Source organism: Poecilia formosa, unplaced genomic scaffold (genome assembly GCF_000485575.1).
Source record: "Poecilia formosa unplaced genomic scaffold, Poecilia_formosa-5.1.2 Scaffold154, whole genome shotgun sequence".
Taxonomy (NCBI): domain Eukaryota; kingdom Metazoa; phylum Chordata; class Actinopteri; order Cyprinodontiformes; family Poeciliidae; genus Poecilia; species Poecilia formosa.
In genome coordinates this window covers 1,265,801-1,286,756 of record NW_006800093.1, presented here as the reverse complement: position 1 = coordinate 1,286,756, position 20,956 = coordinate 1,265,801, and the positions used below count along the sequence as shown (strand labels likewise).

The 20,956-nt window shown below is 40.0% G+C and overlaps 1 protein-coding gene across 3 annotated transcripts in view; it reads left to right on the top strand.

Moving 5' to 3' along the window:
* Positions 1–19,411, top strand: part of apaf1 (apoptotic peptidase activating factor 1) — a 31,796-nt gene extending 12,385 nt beyond the window's left edge. For 2 of the 3 annotated variants that reach the window (XM_007564059.2, XM_016677385.1), the window contains exons 22-27: positions 624–749; positions 2,373–2,504; positions 2,601–2,726; positions 4,812–4,937; positions 6,937–7,083; positions 18,253–19,411. In XM_007564059.2, the coding sequence (XP_007564121.1) occupies positions 624–749; positions 2,373–2,504; positions 2,601–2,726; positions 4,812–4,937; positions 6,937–7,083; positions 18,253–18,399 (804 nt within the window). In that variant the 3' untranslated portion in view covers positions 18,400–19,411. Of the gene's footprint in view, positions 1–623; positions 750–2,372; positions 2,505–2,600; positions 2,727–4,811; positions 4,938–5,039; positions 5,096–6,936; positions 7,084–18,252 lie in introns of those variants that run through there. The other variant, XM_016677386.1, reaches the window with a different exon arrangement.
* The last annotated feature ends 1,545 nt before the right edge of the window (positions 19,412–20,956 follow it).

Sequence of the window (20,956 nt, the reverse complement as noted above, 5' to 3'; positions counted from 1 at the left end):
AGCTTTTCTCACAGGTGTCGTGCTACACTTGATTTTTGTTATTTTGAGCGATTCATTACTAGTTATGAAACTGAGAAGTTATGATCACAGTTAGAAAGGGAAGGAGCTGTTTGAAAACGGGCCGTTGGAATGACATTCAGCAAACGTCCAGAGTCTGGAAGTGAACCATTCTGCCGCTGAAGAGGCTTTTTTGACCATATGATGCGCTTCAAGCTATTTAACCTTTGACTTACAGGCCGTCCTAAATGCTGTTTTTTTTTCCCTCAACCTCCGTTCAAGCTCTCGTGGCCGGCTAAGCAATGTGGATGGCATCAACTAACTCACTCGCTCTTTGGTTACCTAGCAACAGGTTGAAACTGCCTGAAAATGAAAACGTCGGCTTGAAGTGGAAGGAGAAAAGGAGTGTGAAAGTTTGGCATTATTTCAGATATTTTAAACATAAAAATCATCAATAATTGTCATCGACTGATATTAAAGCCTTATATTTTGGTGTGTTTCTTTGGCCGTGCCGTCCATCATGAAACCTCCTTCTCTCCTTCCTAAACACGCATCCAAACCGTGGCGTGTTGCGTGGTGACTTTGATTCTTTGAGCTGCTCATGTTTCCGTGTTTGCTCCGTGTAGGTGCTGGCTCTGCCCTCAGGGAAGCTTTTAGCCACTCTGCTGGGACACACCAAGACCGTGCTCCACTGCCAGTTCTGCCAGAACGGACAAACTCTCATCACCTCATCTGAGGACACCACCATCAGGGTAGGTTATGCTTCCCTCCTCCTCCTGTTTCTAGCGCTTATATTTTGTTTTGCCAACTAATTGTCTCTTCCCTCTCCTGTCCCTCACTTTTATTTCCTCTCAGTTTTATGGGACATTTGTTCTCCTTCTCTCCTAACCTGCTTCCCATTTTTTCTTCCGGGATATTGATTAATTTTTCCGCCTCCATGCCGATCCCTCACCTTGACTAAAGTACCTGCAGCACTGAATCATTCATCGGCAGTGTTTGGGTCTCTGGTGTTTTTAACCTGTTAAACTCTCCGTTGGCCTCTTCACCTCTCCATTCTTCATCCCTCCTCCTCTGTGCCTCTCAGCTCTTTATCTCCTCTTGTTCCTCTGTTGACCACATGCAACTGCCTCTGTTTGTATATGAACGCTGTATATATGTGTGTATATGAGGCTGTTCCGCTCTGTTGACCTCACCATTCATGCTCCGTTGTTTATTTTTCCCTTTCGCCGTTTCTCTCTCATTCCCGCCGTCTTTCTTTTCCTAGCCATCCTCCAGTTTTGCCCTCGGACGCCGTCCACTGCAGCGCTCCGTTTAAAACACGGCGCTCTCATTTTGTATTCATCCGGCTGCCGCCTGCAGCATCGCTATTCTCAGCCCGTCCGCCGGTTATTCAGAAAATATTCAGATTCTTGCCGCCTGACATGTGCTCGTGAGGAAATGGAAGCGTGTATTTAAATGGAAATGCAAACGCAAAGTGAATGTAAATGAAAGGGATGTTGTTTGGTGATGGATTTTAACCTTCAGACCAATAAAGGAGGGGAAACGGCAACACCGTGCAGCGGGACGTGATTGATGGTTGCCTCTATCGGCTTCCCAGTTCAGCCTCCCAGTTTCTGCTGATTTATCTGCCGGCGTCCATAATAGAGCCGATGTGGATCTGCAGGCCCAGAGTTTTCTCTCCACACACACATTTTGTATTTACTTTCGACTTTTGGGCCTAAGATACTAATCTAAGTCTAGAGTTGGAAAAATGCTTCAGTCTCCTTCATAAATATTAATTATCTGCACTCGATACGTGAGAAAACTTTTGTTTGGAAGAGTCACAACAGTGAAAACGGTTCAGTATTAAAAAGAAATATAACAAATCAGAATTATCTCCATCGGTTTGACTGGTTTCTAAAGTCCAAAACGGCATGTTCAGTGAGGGTATCAATAAATATGTAAATATGATCAAACGTAGTTACTGTGTGCAGTTTAGTGATTCTAATTGCACTAATTATGTGATTGGTGTCCTAAAGAAGCACATTACAAATGGGAATGTTTGTCAAAAGCAGCATTTATGCTTTTGACAATAATACCACAATATATCTTGATAAGCTTCAAGTTCTTACCGCTCACTTTGAGCTAAAAAGAACTAAGTTGATACCAAAAAGCAACATCAAGTACTAGAAATAAAAGCAGGCACGATAATAACCTCTTTGTGTTTGTTCAGTTTTTTGATGGATATTGTGATAATCGAACACCTTTTTTTTTTTTAAATTTAGTAATCACTTAACAAAAGTGACTAAATCTGTCCTGATTTCAGACATTTAGATGTGATCTGAGGCAGGAGGAAGCTGCTGCTGACAGAACGCTCTCCTTCTTACTCTGTGTAGGTGTGGAAGTGGAAATCAGGCGAGTGTAAAGTACTTCAGGGTCACAGGGAGCAAGTTCGATGCTTCTCTCTGCTCTCCGACTCGGCAAATGACTCGAGACTGCTCTCCTGGTCCTTTGATGGAACTGTGAAGGTGAAAGTGACACACAGGAACGCACTTTGCCACTACATTTAACAGCAGCGTAACATCCGACCATAAATAATCCGTCCTCCTTCTGCTCGCTACCAGGTGTGGGACACTGAGAGCGGAGAGAAACTGCAGGACATCAAGGCTCATCAGGGAGCCATTCTGTCCTGTCACGTCTCGCCAGACGGATGTCTCTTTGCGACCACCTCCGCTGACAAGACCACTAAGGTTCAACACCAACACACACACACACACACACACACACACACACGAGATGAGACGTATCCATTTCTGCCTCGGGGTGACAGCGTGACCTATTACACATCCGCATCTTTTCTCAAAGCCCTCTGTTTTCTCAAGGGATGTTTGCATTAATGTGTTGCTTCAAGTGAAGTCCGAGGGTAAAAAAAAAAAAAATTCTCATGCAAGGAGACGGGAGACTTTAGAGACTACAGCATCAGATGGCTGCAGGCCTGGTGAGTTAGCCGCAGGTTGGTCTGTCCTTCTGCGTCCGAATGAGACTCAAGTTCCTGCTAGCCAAGCAGCCCTGCAGGTTAGCCGGCCCACCACCCTCTCTGGATGCAGCATTCGCCAGGTTGCCGTGCAGCAACACCACTCTGCCCGACTTTGGGCTGACTTTGACTTAAAAAGCTGGGAGAGATCCACTTTTCTTCAAATTGTATTTCAGTGTTGTTTATTTGTGTATAGAGTTAAATTAAAACCAACGTCATGTCACTTTACAAAGCAAACATCTCCAGTACATTTCAAATTATAGAAAGTTAAACTGCAACACGGGGCTGAAGCAATCAGATTTATTGTGAAGAATTGATTGTAGAAATAATCGTCATCTCATTTAGTAATTAGTTGTTAATTAGAATATACAGGTTCAAAAAAGGCCATGTGCTGAAAAAACACAGCCAGAGCAATAATGAAGCCAAAACTTTACAAAAAATAAATAAATTTTTGCATTTAAGATGAAGCAAAAATGTCTCCTGTAAATATATTCAACCCAGATCTGGCGTAGTTTTAATCTCACCTGATTATAATTCTGTAAATAAAAAAAACCCATCTAAGTACCTTTTAAAATCCAGTTATTAATCTATAAACAGATTATCCCTACATTGTATTTGCGTAATCCATACGCTATAGGAATGCTGTGTTATTACATTGTAGGGAATAAAATGTTCATTTTCTGATTTTAAAATAGGAATTGAGTTGTTTGCATTTTTAATGATTTTCTAATATTGCATGAAAACTCTTAAGTGGTTAAATGAAAAGTCAGCAAAATGTGCCAATTTCTTTATCCAATTAATCATCAGAAAAATCAGTTACTAAAATAACTGCTAGTTGCAGTAACACAACATGTTCTGCAAAAGTGGCTTATTCTCCTCATGAATCACTGTCCAGCAGTGGATTATAGCTGCTGCTTCAGGGTCTTCATCTGTTATGCAATCTTTGTTTTCAACCATTTTTATTATGGCACCAAAACCAAATCCAACACGATCCTTCCACCTTTTGTTAAATAACCCAATCTGGAGCCGCTGCTACCAAGTTTCACGTGGGAATTTGGGTTTGGTTACCCGCCAGCCTGGATTCTCACAGCAGGCGTGTGTTTTTACGGATTTGGCAGTGATCGTAATTAAGGTGTGTGTGTGTGTGTTTACCGGGCTGGTCAGCAGCCAGCCAGAGTCCTTGCTCTCCAGCCCGAGTCGGGGCTTTTCTGGCTCACAGAAACAAACGACAACACAACCACCGATGTCCCTGGTTTCCATCTGTCCCGAGGTCGAACCAGAAAGTGTCGCCTTTTAAAGTCTTTCAGAAGCATCACAGTGCTCTGCTGTGCTCTTCTCTCATCCTTACCCCACTTTTTCCCAGTTTTTTTTTTCTTGCACTTATCCCTGCCAAATGAAGTGCATAATTAGAGGTTGAGTTATTTATTATGTAACACAATGTGATGGTGAAGGAGGTAGAAAAAGAACTGGTGACGGGAAAGAGATTAGAAACAAAGGAGCTGTAGCACCATAAAGCGAGTTGTGGAAGATTTATCAGGATGACGACTGCGACTGTATGAACAAACTCTGCTGTTTATGTTTATACAGTGCAGATGGGACACAGTTTACCTCCTGAATCCTCTTTCTTTTGTTTTCTTTTGCATTTTTGCAAAAGAAAAGAGTTTCAATCTCGGTTCAGGTTGTTGCTAGTATGTAGAACTTTAACTCATTTAAGTTCTACTAAATGCATGCTTTAGGTGTTAGTCAAATCTGAAAGAGTTATTTTTTTTCTGCATCATTTTGCTTTTCACCACATGTTTAGTTGTGGAGCTGCAAATCCTGGCAGTGTGTCTTCACCCTGAGAGGTCACCTAGACTGCGTCCGAAGCTGCCGTTTCTCCTGGAACAGCAAACGCCTCGCTACGGGAGACGACAACGGAGAGATCCGAGTGCGTACTCTTGAAATCCAGCCGTCCATTTGGCTTTAGCAGTTTGTATTGTGGTAAATTAAAGGGATTGCAGCTGGGGTTTTTTTTTATCACACATTGCAGACTGAATGCAACGACAGCGCCTCAAACCATCTAATTTCCTGCTCAGGATACAAAAAGTAATTAGAGCCGTCAACATTTATTCCCAGAAATCATCCTCTAATTACATGTCATCACTCATTTAGAGTAAGTGCTTACTAATACATCATGATTACTGCAGTGCATGCATGTGAGGAGGGATTGAGATGAAAGACTGAGGCGTAAACTAGGAAGTTGAGAGAGAGCCTGAGGAGGAGGAGACGATTGCTGGTGGGAGGAGACGGAGAGAGCAAATTGGATCTCTAAGGCTCTGCGGACCTGAAGTTCATGTGCAAAAAAATAAAATAAATAAATAAAAATCACACACAGTTAAATTAAGTAGTCTAAAATAATGAGAGCTGCAGCAGAAAATGCTGCAGTGGCAGGTGGAGAGTTTAAAAGTTTCACTGTTTTAAAGTGACTCATTCAATCCAATTGCAAGAAATTCAATGAAATCTCCACTCATTTCTGTGGCCAAAATACAGAATATACGTGATGTGTTTGTGTCAAAGATGTGCAATGCAGGATGACTTCCTACCCTTGGTGGCATCCTGCTGAAGGGCGGCAACTGTTTTGCGCTGAAAAATTTTTCTGGTTTTTTTTTTTGTTTTTTTCTTCTTCTTCTTTCCCTGTCCAACTAGGGGGGAGTGTGTGTCCTACACAAACTATGGTGGCACATCACAACATGCTAATGACCCTGAAGTTTGAATCTGATTTGTAGCTTTTGGTTTTACCTGCAAGAGCTGCTTCATTTGCTCTTAATTAAATCTGGAGTGCATTTGGTTATATCCTCTTCAAAGCCTGATCTTCTGAAATGGACCAAGATTCTTTAAAACACAGTTTGAGGTTTGTAGCTCAAAGCATAAAAAGACCATTTAAATGCTCTTTTGACATTGAGAATATAGACACCCAAAGGATTAGATTCTTTAGAAAACATTTTGCGATTTTATGCAATTCTTAAATTTACTGACATCTGATATTGTTGGAATTAGTTCATGAAATTAAGAATGGACTTATCCACGGCATCATGCATGCAGTTGCATTACACTGCAACAATTATACGTCTGAAAAGGATCAAGTGTGAGCACTGGTTTGGGAAAAAGTAAAACTGCAACCAATTTTCTTTAAAATGATCACAGGGTTTCCCCCAGTGTATTATAAGCCTGGCGGGCCACCAGGCTTTACTTGTGCTCCCACCAGGCTTGGCATGTTAATCTTTCAATAGCACATAAATATCAAGTGATATTTTCAAATTTCCTGATAACTTTAAAAACAATTTAACTCAAAAACACGACGGACGGCTGGATGAATGATCAAACCTTCGGGCTTAGCAAGTTTTCTGGGGGAAATATTGCATCAAAACTCATAAGTTGCAACTAAAAAAAAAATTAAGATTCTTATATACTTCCTGCATCCTGATGTTTTATTCTCTGCACTTTGGTCGGGTTTAGTTACTGCTGATGAATGTTCTGTTAATACAGTCGTGGAAAAGTGCCATCAGGATCAATTCTCCGTTTGCCTGCAGCTTGGGATCAATGAGCTATTTAAATGCGACGCGTGCTCGCATAATTGTAAACAATTGGAAAATAATTCCTCTGGCGGAGTAAAAGTGGGGAAACAATGACTAGATATCTGTATATTTCTGATCCACGTGTTTAGAACTGGAAGAAATGGATTCTTCAGTATGTAATAAAGATGTTTTATGCTCCAAAAAACATGAGAAGTCAACAAGAATCTCAGGATCTGACTGAAATGTTTTTTGCACTTGCTAAGTGTTTAGTCATGTTGCCAATAATGGAGAGAACTGCTTGTCTTCCTGTAGTGGATAATGGATTTTCATCAGGTGTATGTTTAAGATGGACTTTTTCCTTTTTTGCTACAGATCTGGAGTGTTAAAGACGGCTCTTTACTGAAGGTTTGTTCCCAGGAAAGTAAAGACGCCACTGATTCTGTACATGGAGGTTGGGTGACTGATCTGCACTTCTCCCCAAACAACGCTGTGCTCGTTTCTACCGGAGGCTACATAAAGGTACGCTAACGCAAACACAAACACGTGGGCTTTAGTTAAACACAGTATACCTCAGTAAGATGCACAATCATGGGGAAGACTGCTGACTGGACAGATGGCCAGAAACTGGTAATTGACACCTTTCACAAGGAGGGGAAGCCACAAAAGATGGCTGCCAAAGTGCTAAATTCAACTCTGTTCATAGAAGGTTGAGTGAAAGGAAAAAGTGCAGGAGCAAATTGTGTACCAGCAACAGGGATTAATTCAGCCTTGAAGAGTTTAAAGCAAAATTCGTGTAAGAACTTTGGGGATCTTCAGAACTAAACTAAGACTTGAATCGGTTCATCAAGAGCCGCTACACTCAGAATCAAACATATCTGGGATATGAAGAAAAAGAACTCGGTGGTCCAAAGTCATCTGTTCAAATTACAGTTTGCAATTCATTTTGAAATCAAGGTTACAGAATCTGCAGGACGAGAGGAGAGACAAAGAATCCATGTTGTTGGAAGTATCTCCTACTAATTTGTGCAGAATACTGCCGACATTCAAAATATTCCTAAAATACGACGTAAAAAAACATGATTTAGAGAATCTGATGAAATGTTAGCAAAAACCATTACATTTTGGAAATGTTGAATTTATCATTCGGCCGATACGACACCAACTGCATCGTTTTGAAACACGAGCTTCCGGCTTGCGTTCGAGGCGACGCTCGCAGACACTCTGGCAGCTCGATTGGCCGCCACAGCCAAGTCAGTAAGCCTCCCAGCAGCTCACAGATAAGCCTGCGTTTATTGCAAGGACGATTATTGCTAAGGAAGGCAGAGAAATAACTAAACATCTGACACTTGGAGCTGGAGTCGGCGTAAGGGAGCAGATGGAGGAAGGCAGTCGCTGTCTGCCAATCTAGCAGGCCTTAAAATAGCACTTTAACCAAACAATAAGAAGAAAATGAGGCTGAGTTCAGCTGCTTTTCTTTTGTATGGCCACTGTAACAAAGCAGTGCATCTTTTTGCAGTTCTATATCTAAAGATTGATTGCAAACATTACCTCAGTACCACCTTGTGATGCGACTAGCACCTTTACTCTTATAGCGGATGGGGGTCGCGGAGCGGCCGATCTCAGCCCGCCTCTGATTGGCTATTTGCTGAGCAGTGATGTAATCCCCCTGGGAGAGCACTTCTGATCGATGAGGGTTTATGTTTGAAGATAACTCCTGATGCTGTGTGTGGGAGCCGACATGTGCTTGTGTGGGTTGATGTTTCAGCTGATAGCAGTGGATGCTGCTGCTGCTGTTTGGGCCAATCATGTCGTGATACCACCCAGAGCTGATCGCTATTGGTGAGATTAGAGACTCTGGAAATGAGCAGAACCGTAATAAGTTGCTGCTTGCATCAATTAATGCGTTTTATGGTCCCTAGCACTTTATTCTAATACCAATTTTCACTGAACAGCTGGATTCATGAAACTCTAACCACACGGACTTTATTTACAAATGGCGAGAATTAGTTTCACCTTATGTGTAAAATGGACACGTTATCATTTAATTTCAGAATCTATAACTACATTTTGATGTTCAGAAAGCTTTTGATTTTATTCCCCATACTGAAAAATTAAACTATATTTATTCAAATGTTGTAATTTACATAGAACACTAATTCCTTCTAATGTAAATTTATGTTTTACCACTTATTCAACACCAGGGATTTTGTTCCCTTCCCACTAAAGTAGAGATCACACAGAAATGTCGCTTGAAGCAACCGCAACTTTCAATCATCCCCGTAAATTTATTCAGGCTCGTCGCCGTCGTGTCTTTGGCTGGACGTGACGAGATGATGGATTATTTTGCCATATGAGTTCTAGAGAAAGTCCTGCCTGTCACTGTAATTACCCCCATGCACCGTCTGCCTCTGATGACGGATAATAGAGCCGGCAGAGCACAGAGATGATCTTTAGTGGTCCGTCTTCCTTAATGATTGTTGTCGGAGTGTCTTCCTGCACATCTCTTTTGGGAGTCAACAAATGTCTCTTCTATCTAATGCACTTGTAAAACGAGATTAAAAGTGTCTCCCAGACGTCAAATCTTCATTTCTTGAATGTCATAGTGGTCAAAGAGGCGTTTTAATTGTGTATAAAAACCAGTTCATGGAAGAATTTTTCCTTTCTAATTATTGTTCTGTTAATCTTGGAAGAAAGATCTGAATGCCTTGTGAGGATATTTCATCCAGGAGGATTAAAACGCAATATCTTGATTGATGATAATATTCCTCACCCAATGGTTTACTAAATTATCTTTGCATCACCATAACATTGTTTATACTATCAAAAAGACACAGATATAAACTGCTAAGCCATATAAATCCAGATCTTTTGCATCTCCACAGGGTTAACACTTGAACCTCGTCTCTTGTTGACTGTTGTTCCTGGAAGAGAGTTTCCGTTTTAATGCCGACAAAGCGAAGAGGCTGCTCGTCTTTTCAGATTCAGCGGAGAGTTTTCAGCTTTCAGATCTTCTCTGATCTCGGCTCTGTTCACCAGACGTTTTCCACGGAGCGGCTCTGTGCGTAGCGGCTGCCGCTGAGCAGGGCGACAGTTGTTGTTGGTCTGACAGAAGCCGGAGAAATGACAGCAGGTGACGCCTCTCCGAGCCGGCGCTCGGATTGACGCGACGCCGATCCCCTCGGCGTCGAGAGTTCTTGTTTGTCCGTTTGTCTCTTTGTTTGCTTTTTAACTCGGCGCTGTCGGCGTTTCTGCCTTAATCATTTCTCAAGCAGCTTTTTTTCTTTTTTGCTTGTTTCGGCCCTGCTTGTTCTCACTGTATGCTTTATGACTCCCCCCTTGTTTGTATGCTTGGTTGACTTGTATTGGTGTAATTAAAAGCAGCGGGCCATTGTGTGGGAGTATATGCATGTCTAATTCCCCGTTGTGAGAAGGTACCGGAGTAGAGAGTTTAATTAAGCTCTTTTCATGCGTCTTATCGGGAGTGTGGCTCTTTATGTAACAAGAATCTTGGGTGTTTTGGTCCATCTGGTTGTAAAACGGACGGCTGATGTAGCTGTGTGGTCTGCTCCTTTGAGAGGACTCCTAACTTGTTCTCTGGCCTCTTTCTGCTCCAGGGTCCTTCCTCACACTCGGCCTTGACAAACACACACACACACACACACACACACACACGTGCGCGTACATGCACGCTCTCCTAACTGACAACGAGACAATCCGTTACAGTGTCGCTTTCCAAGAGGTAGCAGGTGTGAAAAGGCTTGTCGTGATTGCAGGCACACACTCTTACCCAGAAGCCCAGAATAATTCACACCATCATCTTGCAACAACAACGAAAAAAAACAAAAGCACAATCTTGACACATATTTTTGTAACTGTGACGGATTTTACCAATAGAGGAGGTAAAGGGACATTGTATTCACCAGCTTCTGTTGTGCAATTCTTTTTATCTTTATGTGAAAAAGTAAATCATTTTTCCATTTGATTGTGCACTACATTGTACACATAAAATTCATGAAGATGTGTTTGTAGCGTCATAAAATGTTGAAACCCCCCCCCCCAAGATATACTTTTCGCCAATACTCTGCAGGATTCCCACAAAGGTTTGGTTTTCCAGGCTGGTGTAGCTCAAACGGGTTCATATAGAGTTCGTCTACGACGCATACACATTTCCAGGTGGTGTGTACCGAGATGCAGTGCTGTGTTTAAGGTGACTGGTCTCCCCTGTCATCTCTGTTGACAGACTTTGGATGTCAGAGTTCCCTGCGACGGGGGAGCAAGAGAAAACCATAATACTGCCTTATCTTGGCTTCTTATACTTTTTCTCACATTCATTCTGTTTTTTTTTTCCCCCCCTCAAAACCTTTTCTTCCCGTTTTCCTCCAAAGGTATCTCACCATTTCACACCTTCATTTCATCTTTTTTTCTCTGTCATTTCCGTTGTTTATCGACTTTTGCGACCTTCCTGCTTTTCCCTGCTGCACCTTAGAGACTTCTTGGATTTTTCCGCTGTCGGTGCCTTGAGGTTTCTTTTTTGATTGTGTTTTTAACACGGATTACGGTACAGGTCCGAGTCTCTTTATGTGCTCTCCGCCTGAGCTGCCGTCATTATCCGTGTCCTTATGAGACCTCTGCGGCGGCCATTGAAGCGTTACAGCCCATCGCTCTAAGGAGAACTCAAAGAAACGTGTGGTTGCAGGGAAATGAGATGAAATAAACGAGTGAAGGTTGTTCTGACCTTCCCTCGAGAGAAAGCTGATGGATGAAGAACCTGTCAGAACGTAGGAAAGGGTTGCGTAGCAGCAGAAAGGGAAAGGAAACGCAGTTGCTTTAATGTGTACTGCCAAGGCTAATCAATCTTGCAAGCTGAAGGAAACAACCTTTTTTCAAAGCAGGTTGTTCTTTTGTAACCCTGTTTGTTTTTCTGAGATTGTATTTGTGACTGGTTCAACACAGAGTAGCAGTCACATGATTTAGTCCAGAATTTGAATAGAAAAGTATAAGAAATGACTCCACTGGCCTCCCGGTATATCCAACAATTTTCAGTGAAAAACCTATAGATGAAATTGTTTTCTAAGATAATAAAATTAGCAGATAATTCAGTGGTTATTGATGCACTCACTCAAAGTTGACATGTCCTTCTTTCCCTTTGGGATTGGTTTGTGGATCTTAACTTTGACAAATGTGTTCACATTAAGCCTGGTGGGCTGAATACCAAACCCAGCTGAACAGGCTGCAGGTCGTCTGACTAAATTGGTCCTGTAGTTTCACACCAACAGCACCACCACAAAGCCACCGCCGGCTTCCTGTTACTACAAATACAGCTCCTGCTCTCCAGGCCTCTACAACAAACAAGCTACAATAAAGAGCCTAAAAATATAACGCCTTGTCAACAATCTATATATATAATCAGGCATGACTTTTTATTAATAGCTTCAAACCTTTGATTGGAAGTCATCTCACTTTCTCGCCTTCTCGTTGTGTTATTCTTGGGCTATAGCGACAGCTTATTGTTGAGGTTCATTTTCTCTCTGTCACACTGGCGTACAGTGAGTCTTTGGAGTTGTTTAGGAGCCAAAATGAAAGCTGTGTTTGATATTAAAAAGCTGCCCACTCTGTAGCTTTCAATTCAGTCCCTCCTTTCGTAAGTGACACATTTTGATGACTGCTGTCTTCTGACAGGACAGATATTTAAATGGGACATTAACGGGCCACGGTGTTGGCTTAGGCAGCAGTCGGAGTTTTGATTTCCATCACGCTGTTCTAGAAACGAACATCCCGCTGTGCAGCTCCAATGTAGAGGCAGACCTGCCTCTAAAAATACCTTCACACACACACACACTCTGAAGAGTCAAACAACCCCCATCTGCCTTGTTTCATCTTATTTCCTTCTATTTCAACTTCCTGCTTTTCATTATTACAAGATATCGCGTAGTTTAGCGAGCGCTCTGTTCATCACCCAGATGTTTGCTGCTAGACCTGACTCCGCTTTGGCGTTTGTTTCTGCAAAAGAAAAAAAAAACTTTGATGGGGCTTTTGCTCAGAGTGAATATGGCCTGGATTCATTCATCTTGGGGAATAAACACAAGCTGGTGAAATATTAATCTGCCAGTTGTTTTTCCCGCATTGCTCATTAAGCCAGGGTTAATTGTCTTTCTGGCTGCTAAGGGGGGGGAAAAATGGTCTCTCTGGACGAGCAAATCACACCAAAATAAAACTCGAGAGTGGAGATGGAGCTGCAGATTATTCAGATGAAAAGGGTCAGTAAGATGGTGTGTGTTTCCTTAAATGAGTGGATTAATTAACTCACCCAACTTCAATCATTCTGTGTAGTTTTGTCTTTTTTTATTTCAAGCTCCTACTTCCCTCCATTCAAATAAATAAAATGTTGTTTTATAGCTGAAGGATTTTGACTGCAGGCCAGCCAATTTAATACACATCCTCTTTATTGCTGAGCTCTTTATGTTGGAAATGGAGCAGTGCTCTCCAAAATTCAGGTCTCCCTTAGTAAAGATGTTTCAATGCTTTTCTTTTCCTCTTTGTGGTTTTGCCTCCCTTCTTCCTTCCTAACTTGTGCTTTATTCTTTTGTTCTTTTCCTTCCTCACATCCTAACTTCTTCCTTCCTACCTTGTGTCTTTGGGGCCTGCCATAGCAATGCATAGAAGGGACCTATTGCTCTATATTACTTATTATTAATTTGGTGTTAAGAGAAGAGTGTATTTTTTCTGGTAACAAATTTTTCTGGTAAAAATCAGATTTTTACTTTAGAATATCAGTTTTATCATATATTTACCACCAATGACAAAAAACATTTGAACTTTTCTGCAAAATTCACCAACTGCACAATTCTTGTTAAGTAGTAAGTAGTATATTTTAAAAGAGCAGAAGAAATCTTATGTTTTTTGAACAATAACATTATTTGTTGTCTATTTGTTGCTAAGAGACGAGCGCGCTTTCTGGTAACGCAGGGCCACGAAGTAAACATCTGAGTTTTACTTTAGAGATATTTGCAAGTGCAGTATTTTTATTTTTTTTTACTCTGTCTCCAGGTTTTATTATTCTTAATGTTCACATAAAAAAATGTGCTGGCCTTTGAATTTTCTAAATTTTACATTCTTTACTCTCCATTTTCCTGCATTCCTTCTCTGCTGGAAATCCCTATAAAAAGGGAATGAAGTCCCATAACGTGTCGAGGAGAAACGTTCAATGGATTGACTGCCATTAATATTTCAGCAGATGAAACCTTGGATGAATAATTTAGCTTAGAGTCCCACTTTGTCCCTCGGCTGTAGAATCTTGACCTGGTCGCAAAGAACATTTACGAATTTTTCATTTTTTCTTGATAAAGTCGCCTGGTCATGCTCTCTTCTTGCGTTAATCTTCCTCTCCAGGCTTTATCCATTGTTGTGAATTGATTTTCCTTTTTCTTTTTTTTTTCTTTTACATAGAAACTGTACCTACTCCCCTTGGACTATATGTAGTTGGGCTATTTATGTAAGAGGAAGATGGATTGCCTCTCTGCAACACTGAAAGACCCAACCATGCTTTCACTCACACATAAGCATTATTCTGATCTTTGCAAACACACAAGGCAGTTTTGTTGCTTTTTTTTCTCTTTTTTTTATGTAAGCTGTGCTCACTCTCCCTCATGTAGCCTGAATAAGCAGCCCTATTTAGCTCTTAGCACCCAACGCCGAATGCCTGTTGGATCGGTTCTGGTGTTGCTCAGCTTGCCTGAATGCTGCGTTATGACTGTGACCATTTAATTTGCCAGGAAAAACTCAAATGTATTTACTAAAAAAGAAAAACAAGCTCGTGGGGAAAAATCATAAGCATTTCTAGATATAAAGTACAAGTTCCAGCATGTAGCATATGGAAAAATAGACTTGGAAAAATACAAGAAATTGATTTATTGCGATAAACGATAATATTGTTGCTTTGAGACCATTTTCAAATAATACAATGGTAATGGCATATGATAATGCAAGAACACATTTTCACAGATCAATCAACTTTAAATTTTAATGAACATTTAAACACTGGAAGTGGAAGACATTTGAAATATCCAGAATAAATAAAGAAAACAGAAACAAAATTAATTATGAAGTCTCTGTAAATAAAATTATTTTTTTAAAAGGGATAGTTGAGATCAAAGCACCAAACTGAATATTTTTATCATTCAGTGAAATGAGAGAGAAAAAATAAAAATGATAAATCAAGCAAATGAAAATTATTGAGGTTCTTTTAATGTATCATGTGATTAATTGATTTGTTTATTGAGACAACCCTAGTCTTTAAACATAACTTAAGCTAGAAGTGTAGATGAACATACTATTAAATAATTTTACCCACAAATTTAAAACTGAGATATAATGGCATAAAATTTGGTAACACATTTGCAGTTTCCAACTTTTCCACTTGATGTTGCTTAATCCTAAACTTTGCATTAAATCAGGCTTCTCTTTGTAATTTTTTGTTGAGTGGACCGTATTACAGATGTAGCACTATTAACATTAATCAAAGTTCACCCATGCAGGCCCATGGTTACTTTAATTAATTAAAAAGCTGTCTGCTGAGTCTAAAGCTGTCTTTGCATTTAAAATGGGTGCCTGTCCAGTATATTAATGATTAATTATCTGTAATCATTGTAAATTATTTCAAAACGTCATACCAGATTGCATCCGAGCAGCAGAATTAGCTAAAGCTGTCCAAGCAGGACTTTGGTTACTTCCTGCTGCCTCAGCAAACGATAAAACTTGATAAATTTCAGAAAATGCACACCGTGTTCTCACACCGCGCAGTCATTTAGCATCTACTTGCATCACTAAGTCCCATAAATCAATTGCCTCGCAGAGACTGTGTTGATATCAGCCATCTGTTGTGGGGTATGGGTAATGTTGCACACAAACACAAAGGGCCCCTGTGTGTTTCTGCGAGACTCCAGAAAGTGTGAGGATTCCCACAGAGTTGGCAAAACGTGGAGTTGAACTGCTTTCATATTATAAGTGTGTTTGAAATCAAAAAGTAGTTTAAAAAAAAAAAAGAGCCTTCCCCAAACTTTTTCTCTGTATAAACCTTGGATAAAACCTTCCGTCTTTCCATTGTGTCTGTCCATTTCATGCGTTTAGCCGCCGCCCGCCCTCCATCGCTCTTCCTTCCAGTTTCCTTAAATTTGAAAAATGGCTGCAGTGGATTCTTTGCAAATATTTGAATTCGAGTTAAAAACCATTGTCCGCTCTAGATTTTTTTTTTCAAACTTTCTGTTTTAACTTTTCTTTGTCTTTAAGAAGTCCTTCAAATACAAACTTATAAAAATGCACGTCGCCTTCTGAAGTCTCATCATCGCGCCGACGTGTTAATTATTCTGAACTGTGATTTTTTTTTTTTCTCGTAATAAAACCAGGCCCGCTCTGAAAATAACCAGATTTTCACACGTCTTCTCTTCTTTTCCACTCTCCTGCCACTCGGCTCATTTAAAAACTTTTTTTTTTTTTATCTCTCTGCTTTTATTATTTTTTATTACCAGGTGGCGCATGTCTGCGAAGATGCATGTGTGTTTTTGCTGCAGAATCTCAGCTCTGTTCCTTTGTTTGAGCTACATCTGGCAGCTCTCTTATCATAACTCTCATGGAGATGCTACTGTATCTTCAAATGTTAGCTTTTCCTTCATCTCTCCTTCCATTCACACGTCTATTCTTGTCTTCTTGTCATCAGAAACTCCAGATTTCATCTGCTGCATAATGAGTTGTTGCAGTGAATGTAATGAAAACTCGCTGGAGGCGTTTGCTTTCGCCATGTTCCAGTTGATGTCTCTGCTTTATAACACTACAGACCACAAGGAAAAGTTGCCTATTCTTAAAATTTTTGATTTTTAACTTTTTTGTACAAGAACTTTGAATTGTCTCTGGCCGAAAGGTGCTATATAAATAAGGTTGCCTTGCCTTTTACATCCACACTTAACTATTGAAAGTCACAAGCTTTAACAGCTTTAGAATGATTTATATATGTTTTTTCAAATTCTTCTCCCAGAGAACAGAAAATGCGAAATGCACACATTTGAACCTTTATTTAAAAGCATAATTTAGGTGCATGGTTCTATTTATTTACATAAATATGGCTGACTTTGGCTTGAAGAAATGCACTGCTGCTGCTGCTGCATGCTTGCAGTTGCTGGTTTTGGTAATTATTTCTCATCAGAGAGTCTAAACGGATGTGAGGTAGCATCCTTAGTGTGTGTATCTATATTTATGATCCACGCAGAAATCTGAAATTACTTTAACTAGATGTCATGAAGACTCTCTTTAAGCCTTGAGCGTAGCTTTGATGTTTAACTAAACATCTGACAGTTTCATCATGGTAGGTAAACATCATGGAGTGGCTGTGAAATACCACCAGTTTTCCTTTGCTCCCTCTCGTTGGATATGATGCATTTCACAAATGCATTTGGAGTTTTAATCTCCTATATGATGCATGTTTTTTTTTTTTTAATGAGCAAAGTTTGTATTTGTTTTTCTAGAATAAAATGTCCAGGGTGTTCACTAAAAATAAAGCTTACAAAAGTTGCAATAATAACATTAAAAATATATAAAGCCAGCGACAGATGGATGATGAAACGTTGACTCACAGACATTTGGGTAGACATTAAATTATATGAAATTAGCTTAATATTTTATAGCAATTAAGTTGAATGGACTAAAACGTGATTTTTATTTCTCATTTTGTCACAGTAAAACACAAACTTTATAGGATTTTATTTGGAAATCCATATAATAGACCAACAAAAATTTGTTGTTTTACTTCTTCTTTTACTAGGAAGCATAAAAAATGTGTTATGTATTTGTGTTCAGCCTCTTTAATGTGATATCTTCAATTTACAACCGTAGCAGCAGTAAACGGAGCTCCCTGTGTGTAATTCAATCAAGGTACATTTAATAGATCTACCGCAGCTGCTCTGTGAAGTGAGACTGAAGACAGTCAGACTCGATTGGACGATGGATGGAGCCGCATTCGTTTCCTCTCCTCTGTTGTTGCTGTTTTCCTGCATGTGGAAATGGAGGAGCTCGCCTCCCATGTTAAATAGATTCACACAGACGGCATCACACAGGCTTTACAACCAGAACGCTCCAGTAAAAGCTTCAACCCACTGATGTGACTCATGTTTTTGTTTTTTTAAATGTAGCTGGAAGAGGTTGCAGTCCCCAGCTTTGATGTGACATTATCCTGCTAAATATTGTCAAAGACAAGCGTCTGCAAACGCCCTCATCCCAAGCCATCAATGATTGACTTGATGTGCCTTTGATTTTTCCCGGTGAGACTGAGCTGCTCTGGAAAATGTCGGCTTTAAACACAGATTAAACCGAATCGGTGAGGGAAGCCGGGGGAGGGAATGTGAGCTTTTCCATGTGCGTTTGTGCTAGAAATCCATCCTGGTCCGTTTTGCAGACCTCCTAAAGCTCTCATGTGGAGTTTTCTTCAATTATTAAAAGTGTTGGAACAGATTCGCCGTTGTTGGTTACATTAAATAGAGGAAGAAATGCCTCAAAGTCACCTGTTGTGTTGAAAAGTATGTTGAATTCAAATGTTTTCCATATCTAAAAAACTGAAAAATGGAATCACTTCTATGTACTTTACCGTGAAAGTTTAGGAATATTAAAAATGAGGCGATTCTCTCTTCTGTGTGTTGCATCCAGTGGTGGAACGTGGCGAGAGGTGAATCCCTGCAGACGTTCTACCCGACAGGAAGCGCCCTCAAGAAGATCCACGTGTCGCCTGACTTCTCCACATACGTCACCATCGACAACATTGGTATCCTCTACATCCTGAAGAAGGTGGCATGAGGACAGGACAACTGCAGTCACAATAACAAATCACTATTATCCAGAAAAATGGAAAAATAAACAAAGGAATCTTTAAAAAAAATAAAAAATACATACATATTGAGAAAATATCAGTATGGAGATGAAAAATGTATGTTCCAGGCATCTTAACTGTGAATAATAAATATTGATCACTTTTTCTTTGTGGTAACTCGGTGTGAAAGTAATCTGTCTGACTTTTCTTGCATGTCATTAAATGGTTTTAAATTTTTCATACATGCATAAATAAGTAAACATTTCTTGCTTCATATCTAAACTTTACCTTCAGTATAAATTATGTTTCGCCTTTGATTTCCACTTCTGCCTTAATGTTAAAGAGAGTTAGTGGCATTACAGGAGCATGTTTTGTATAATCTTATTCTGCCTTTTCAGGTCGACCAGCACGTGTGAAACTTTTGACGCGCATTAAAAATAAATGGCATGGTGAAGTTTTAATGATTTAAAAACATTAAAATTTGCATCCAGTCAGAGCCAGGGAGACTATCTGTACTTGGAAAGCGTTTGTTCATTTGAGCTTGGATCAAAGGTAAATGTTTTATACGCGGGTGAAAAAAACTTGATTTATAATTTATAAGGAAGTTGTGATTCATGCTGTGCTTTTATAATGTTTTCTACCACTTTGTCAGCTCTGAATCCCATGTTTTATGCCTATTTTAACCTTTTTTCTTGTTCAGAGCACTTTGAAGTGAAAGTTACAATCTTTCATTAGGCCTTTCTGAAACTTTTACACCGTTAAACTTCCTGTAATAACTGCTTAATCTTAGATGTGGAAGGAGTCTGGTTTTAAGCTACATTTGAGATGTACAAAAATTTATGATAAAGTGCATTTTAAAATTGGTGTCTGGTGCTTTTCTGGTTAGTTTTCTTTGTATGCATCAGATTTTTACACATCTTGATCCTGGTATATATTGATACTGTTTACTGGTGGTTTTATGATTGTAATTTATTCTGGATTAAACTGTATTAATTGTTCTACCTTGTGCTTGTCTTTAATGTTCCCAGAGTCATAATCCTGCTCTAGGAAGATCCTAAGATGGTCTGGTAAAGTTTTCATTCTCCAAATGACACATTTTTGTTGCATTTAGCAAACAGAAATTGTTTTGGTTACCCCAACTTAATGACTTAATGTTTGAAAATGGCAACAGTTTTATACAGTTTGGAAATATCTGGTTTCTACTGTAGTAAAAACAAATGACTCATGATGTGGATCATTAAAACCTCCCATGAATAGATAAAATCTGGTCTCGATGAATGCCAAAAAAGTACATTTATTTACTTTATTTAGTACACGTAACACAATGCTACCATTATAAAGAATATTCCTTCAGTTAAAGAATTTCTGCAATTTTTTTTTACTTTCAGTAAGTCTCTCTATGAAAATAAAAATATTGCAGCAGAGTTTCTGACAGGAGCTGGAAAGACATCAGTACACTCAGTCCCAAAGATCTTCTTGTACGGTCTTATTTCAGCACTGCAGATTGAATTAAATCCCCAAAAGCAGGAATGGAAGCAGAACCTTCAAGTTTTTGCCTCTTATAGAACCAGCTTCAAATTTAGATGGGAAGATATGATCTTTGCTTCTAATTTTGCTCTGAAATTATTCCCCAAAGCTGCTATGTGTTCTCTCAGTGTCCCTTACTGCAGCCATTTCTGTGTTTATCCTCACCCTCATACTGTTTGCTCTGTTTTTCTCTTCTTTCTTCCTGTGCCCTCTCTGCAACTGGTCGAAACAGATGGCGGCACCTTGTTTTGTTTTTTTGTTTTGGCTCACTTTCTGTGAGAAGTTTAACATTTAGGGATGAACTGAGAGCTAAACCAGGAATAGATGATTACAAGGTAAAAGCCATACTCTGTACCCAGGTTTTTAAGGACATTGCTCTCATAAAAAATACACATTGATGTAAAATATAAAAACAAAAATTCTACAGCACGGGAAGATTTACATTATAAGAAAAAAAAAACTGTCATTATTCAAAATAGCATCAGTTTAAAAATAAAAAGTGCAGCTGACAGCAGGGCCGAGCGCAAATCGTGACACGCACCTACTAATGGCACTTCCGGTGGCAGGTGTCATTATGCGCCACAAGCGCCACTGTTTTCGGGGCAAGCGGTCAGTGTTGTCACTGCCTTCGGCTGACCTCGGCACCTCGTACTGGCACTTCCGCTGACACCTGCCATTAGTGCCACTTTTTTCGGGGATACCGGTCAGTGTTGTCACTGCCTTCGTTTGACTTCGGCTGACCTCGGCACCTCGTACTGGCACTTCCTCTGACACCTGCCATCAGTGCCACTGTTTTCCGGTGTAGCTGTAAGTGTTGCCACTGGCTTCAAGGGGCTCTTTGCACCTCAGCTTCTGCGTTCGGGGTAAAGCGGCTCGATTGTTTCCGATCCAATACAAATATCATTTACATTAGGTGCTTGCAGTGCTTTGTCAAGGTTTGTACATCGATCCGAAGTCCCAACAAGTCAGCTGGAGAAAGGTTTTAAGATGTTCGCCTCGTTATACATTCACTGACAC